At 37.2% G+C, this 6,159-nt stretch overlaps 1 protein-coding gene across 5 annotated transcripts in view; it reads right to left on the bottom strand.

Moving 5' to 3' along the window:
* Window positions 1–1,019: 1,019 nt before the first annotated feature.
* The window catches only part of RIPK2 (receptor interacting serine/threonine kinase 2), a 194,996-nt gene continuing 189,856 nt past the window's right edge, over window positions 1,020–6,159 (bottom strand). For 4 of the 5 annotated variants that reach the window (XM_032610236.1, XM_032610237.1, XM_032610238.1 and 1 more), the window contains 4 exons: window positions 5,515–5,598; window positions 4,312–4,405; window positions 2,590–2,745; window positions 1,040–1,808 (listed from right to left, as the gene is read on the bottom strand). In XM_032610236.1, the coding sequence (XP_032466127.1) occupies window positions 1,471–1,808; window positions 2,590–2,745; window positions 4,312–4,405; window positions 5,515–5,598 (672 nt within the window). In that variant the 3' untranslated portion in view covers window positions 1,040–1,470. Of the gene's footprint in view, window positions 1,809–2,589; window positions 2,746–4,311; window positions 4,406–5,514; window positions 5,599–6,159 lie in introns of all 5 variants that reach the window. The other variant, XM_032610235.1, reaches the window with a different exon arrangement.

Below are 6,159 nucleotides of genomic sequence, written 5' to 3'. Positions count from 1 at the left end.
TCCGCACTGGTAGCCGTGGCTCGCGCCTGTCTCTGGAGCTCGTTTAGACGGTGCTCTGAATCCTCTCTCCTTGCGCACCCTGAAACAATGGTCTCTTGCCTCTTAGGCAGGTCCAGACTTTTTCCCAGACTCCCTCCCAGATAGTCGTGGATTGCTAGCCCCCTTCAGGCTGTGCTCACACAAGCAACCCCAGTCCTCTCCCTGGGATCTGACCTCCGAAGCTTGAGCCTCAGCTCCCAGCCCCCACCCGCCCTGGCAGGTGAGCAGACAAGCCTCTCTGGCTGGTGAGTGCTGGTAGGCACTGATCCTCTGTGTGGGAATATCTCCACTTTGCCCTCTACACTCCCGCTGCTGTGCTCTCTTCCATGGCCCTGAAGCTTCCCCACTGCCCACCCCCCATCTCTACCAGTGAAGGAGCTTCCTAGTGTGTGGAAACGTTTCCTCCTTCTCAGCTCCCTCCCAGAGGGGCAGGTCCTGTCCCTATTCTTTTGTCTCTGTTTTTCCTTTTTCCCTACCCAGGTATGTGGGGAGTTTCTTGCCTTTTGGGAAGTCTGAGGTCTTCCGCCAGTGTTCAGTAGGTGCTCTGCAGGAGTTGTTCCACACGTAGATGTATTTTTTTTTTTTTGCGGTACACGGGCCTCTCACTGTTGTGGCCTCTCCCGTTGCAGAGCACAGGCTCCAGACGTGCAGGCTCAGCGGCCATGGCTCACGGGCCCAGCCACTCCGTGGCATGTGAGATCTTCCCAGACCGGGGCACGAACCCGTGTCCCCTGCATCAGCAGGCAGACTCTCAACCACTGCGCCACCAGGGAAGTCCTGTAGATGTATTTTTGATGTATTTGTGGGGAGGAAGGTGATCTCCATGTCTTACTCCTCTGCCATCTTGAAAGTCCCCCCCCCGGCATATACTTTAAGTATGAGCAGGAAGAAAGGGATAGAACGATACACATCATGCTGTAAACTTTGGTTGTTACCTTGATTGTTACTTGAGGCTAGGAATAGAAGTAGAAACACACGTTGAAGGATTAATTTTTTCTTTATACACTTTGTATTGTTTATCTTTGAAACAATTTTCTAAAGAACTCAATAAATAACATTTAAAAGTTTCTTTGATTTAAGTCTTCAGAAAGTCAAGCATCTTAAACAAGTAATAAATAATCCACAAAGAAAGTATATGTGAAAATGGGACACTGTTTTGTACAATAAAAATATAATTATTACATTGAAAAAATAGTTTCAATTAACCAAAGAGACAAAAAGAATTGAACTATGCAGCAAAAATCAAACTTTCTACTGTATTAATTTAAAAAATACTATAATGTCATGGAAGGAGACTAATATTTATCTGAAGAAGAAACTTCATTAAAGTTTCTAATATTCATATGAATCTCATAAAAACAACATTATCAAGGCAAAAGAAATATAAAATACCCTTTTATGCACTGACTTTTCTTCTTGAAAAAGAGTTACTTATAGGTTTTTATTGTGAAATAAATTTAAAGATGGAGATTGAGAAACCACAAGTATTTCTGGGTAAGGTTGAAGACCCATTTGCTTGTTATCTTTCAATTTTTGTACTATAACTTTGGCAAATTCTTCTCCTTGGATGTCACTAGTATCCAATAATTGTCTGACTTTTGAGGTCCTTGTAGGTTTGGTACTAATGAGTTCATAGTCCTCCTTCATGATCAAATCCCTGGACAGGAGGGCATCTAGAGATTGGTTAAGGCAGGCTTCAGTCATTTGGTTCACAATATCTTCCCTTTTACTCTGGATCCACTGTTGGGTTATACCAGGCTGAAATTGCTCTGTAGAAAAGCAAGGGATGACAAGTAAGAAGGTGGGGACAGATATATAGCTATGAGTAAAATTAGATGAAAAACAAAATAATAAGGCATAAAACCTAATTTTGCTGTGATTGTTCTCATATGGAACACTAGTATTTTGAGGGATGCTATTTATTTTCAGGAAACATTCAGATATTTGGGTTATCTCTTCCCTTTCTCTCCAAGAAAAAGCACTGCATTTTTTTTTTTTTGCGGTACGCAGGCCTCTCACTGTTGTGGCCTCTCCCATTGCAGAGCACAGGACACGCAGGCTCAGCGGCCATGGCTCATGGGCCCAGCCACTCTGTGGCATGTGGGATCTTCCCAGACCGGGGCACAAACCTGTGTCCCCTGCATTGGCAGGTGGACTCTCAACCACTGCGCCACCAGGGAAGCCCAAAGCACTGCATTTTTATACACTGTAATTCATGGGGGCAAATGTCACTTTTTCTCAGATTTTTTAAAAAACATAAAGAATACCTGCATATTTGATAAACAAAAATATATTTACCTTTAGTAACATATTGTCACACCTCCTCTTAGCAATCCCTCCCTAGATAGATGTTCATGGAATACTATTTTGGCCTATTATTACATATCAACACTCATGTCTTTGGGGATTGGAAGTGCTTTCCTACTTATGGTATGCATATATCATACTGAAGAAATAGAGACAAATAAAACATCGTATAGCAAATCTACTGAACATATGGTTGCAAGATAAATGGCATCATTTACAAAGTGTCTCATAGTACATATTTACCTGAATTTCCCTCCACTGAGAGTGGATTTATTATTGCTAAAGAGCATGGAGCTGCCCTGTGATCATAGAATGTTGCTCTTTGAGCCACAGAAACGTTACTGTCACAACTGTGATTTACTGGACATTGATGCATCACAGAAAAGTCTTGAGTTTTTCCTATAAAACACAACATCTTCATTAGGGGTAGAATATTCCTTAGCTCTTTCTATTAGCTAAAATATGAACATCCGGGTCATAGAGAGGGTAGTATTCAGTGTCTCTTAATTTTTCACTGCATAAGCTGGTTCATAAATCTAATTCCACAAGTAAATATTTTTTAGATAAAAAAGGTTAATGCTTAATGTTTTTACCATATTTCCGTCTGTCCTATGTAAATTATAAATCATAGAATTTTACTTCTTCATGTGGTACCATATTTTTTCTTCTGTGTCATCTTCCTCCTTCTGCACTTCAAATGTGTCCTCTAAATTACATATGATGTGTCTTTCTACACTCTCCTTTGGTAAACTTATTCAACCTCAGGGCCTCAATTGTCACCTCCCTTCCCAAATCCATGTAATTAAATTTTCTGTCTTCAGTGAACCCTACATTTTCAACAGCTCAAATTAAAAAAAAAAAAAAATTAAAAACTTAATTATTCATCTTAACTTTAAAACCTGTTTCAACTCCTATTTCTGTTAATAGCACCAATGTTCTTCCAGCTAAACTTGTTCAGCTTTATCTTTTTTTCTCTCTTCCTTCCTGCAAGTGAAAAGTGTGTCCTCTGTAACATCTCTCACACTATTCTCTCCTTCACACTCTGGAGCAGGTATCATAATCTCTCACCTGTAGTACAATAATAGACCAATAGTCTCCTAACTGGTCTCCCCACTTTGAATCTCCTTTTCCCTTCCAAAATATCCTACATATTCCAGCCAGGATAAATATTCCTAAAGCGAAAAATTTTATCATGTCACACCCTTGCTCAAAAATTTGCAGTAATTGTTCCCTACCCAAGCAAAAGAGCCTGAATGGCTTAGCATAGTATTAGAATTCATCATGATATGACTCCACCCTCCTGATCTTTCATTCACCCTCTTCACCAGCTAAACCCAACTACTCACTGTTCTCTGTTTTCTTGCTTCTTTGCCTCTATGCTGTTCCTTTTGCCTGGAATGCCCATCCTTTATAACTATAGGTCCAACCTTCAGCCAGAAATAATTTCTTCATGATGATAACATGGTGTAGTAGTGACATGAAAGTATTTATCAAAAAGACCTGGCTTCGAATCTTGGATTTGCCAGCTACTAACTATGTGATCCAGAAGTCTTGATCTTAAGAATCTGTAAAATGAGGAATATCCCCCTCACAAGGTTGTTGTGACAGTGCTTTGTAAAAAATGTTACTCTTCCACTATACTACCATAGTTCTACATCCCTATATCTTTTATAATACATTGCTCTTTGTCTAATATTATGGTGACTTAGAAACATTTCTCCTCTTTCTTACAAGAGATTTTTAAAAATATCTTTCTGTAGTGTCTAACATAATGCTTTTAATACTTAAATATATTTGTTTAACATCCCACTACTATTTTCACATCTTTAGACTGTCACTTTTAAAAAACGAGTTATAAATGCAAATGAAAGACATGTTCCATACAAACCATGACTGCTTGCAAGAATATGATCTTGAAAGAAAATTGAAAACTTGCAAGTAATACTGACTGAAAAATTTACGTACTAGATAAAAAATCATTGTCTTGAGGAGCTGACAGGGTCCTTGAGGTTCCAGGAGAAACACTAGTTTTATGGAGCTGAGAGGATCCACACGATTCCTAAAATAAATAGAAGATAAATGATTTAGGTTAAAGAAAAATCGTTTTAAAAGTTATACAGCTTTAATTTCTAAACAGTTCCTGCTTTTGGCTTATTATAAATAAAGAATCAAAACTAATACAAATTACACTTTACAAAATTAAACACATATGTGAAGTAACAAAACTGTGAACTTGATTTCTTTATCAGGTCAATTGGATGGGGGGCAATAGTTAAATATATTAGAAATCATTATTTTTTCAATATTTTGTACATAATCTCAGAGACTCTGTCCAGCTCATGAGAAATTTGAGATCTGCAGCTCTGATTACCTACTGATTTAGAGCACATGCCTATTCTCAATGCCTCAGGTTCCTTCAACATGGAGAAGTGGGAATCCATGGAAAAAGTAATATAGAAGTTGGATCCAATCCTAGCTCTGTCATGGAATTACTACCTAAGCTTCGACAAGGCATTTAAATAATTTGGCTCTCAGGTTCTTTTTCTGTGTATTTATCTAAAAATAAGCATGTATGGGCTTAAAGATCCAAAGATGAGATAGTGAATATAAAGGTGATTCAAAGACTACATACTGTGTTTTAAGATTCATTTTGAAGGTATTATTACTTTCTGAATCTGTAAAGAGAACATATCTTATATATTCTTAAAAGTAATCATTAATATGAAATAATTCTGAATGAATGCTACTAAAGAAATCCTTCTTTTTGGATAGCCACACAAATGGCATTTTCTTTTTATTAATCATTGTAAGAGGTTAAGAACAAGGCAGGTATTATAGCTCTTTTACATTTGAATAAGAAGGTATAATAAGAAATACAGTGGCAGAACTGTACCAATGATTTGTCTATGTACTACCCTGGAACACCATCCATTACATAAAACAAGGACAGGGACAGAAGTCAATGCCCAAGAAAGAAAGGACTGTGATTTGATGAGATGAACAATGAACTAAGAATCAGAAAAGCTGGATTTCAAATTGGAGATTCCCATTCTAAAATCCTAAAACCTCCCTGGACTTTAGCTTCCCATCTATAAAAGAGTGAGATAGACTAAATGATTGCTCAGATTCTTCTCACATTTTGAGTTTAATCAACGTAATTATTTTTACCTCCTGTGGACTATAATTTACAGGTATGTTCAGAGATAACTCCATTTTCTTCTTGTCACATAAGTGAATGGAACTTGAAGCACTCTGTAATAAGAATGAATATATGTACTTGAATTAGAGATAATTAGAAAATTATATGAGTAAAATAAAATCTACTTAACATATTTTATATGTTTATACAAAATCAATAGAAAGAAAATCTCAATCAGTTGAGAATATAATATCTAACTTAAAGGTAGAGATAGTGTAGAATAGGGGACATAATTTTAGAGACACAGGCTTTGAATCCTGCCTCATATTAACTGGTTACCTTGAGCAAATTCATCCTTTAAAATGGAAAAATATCTACATGCAGGATCATTCTAGAGATTGAGATAATGAATATAAAGTATCTGGTTCAAACTAGGTACTTAATATATTTCAATTTGTGTGTGTATCTATCTATCCATAATTATTAAGCATTTACTATAATTTAGGCACCATGATTCTAAGTACTATCATTATTTTCATTTTATAGATAAGAAATGGAGGGCTGGACTAAGTAAAGGAGGCAGAGTGCCCTAATGGAACGATGGGGGCCAATAAGATCTAGTTTAGATCCCAGGATACCTGTTTGACTTTGGGCATGAGACTTAAACTTAGTTT

Source organism: Phocoena sinus, chromosome 17, assembly GCF_008692025.1.
Source record: "Phocoena sinus isolate mPhoSin1 chromosome 17, mPhoSin1.pri, whole genome shotgun sequence".
Lineage (NCBI taxonomy): Eukaryota > Metazoa > Chordata > Mammalia > Artiodactyla > Phocoenidae > Phocoena > Phocoena sinus.
Note: the sequence above shows the minus strand (reverse complement) of the source record. Positions and strands in the feature narration are given on the sequence as shown.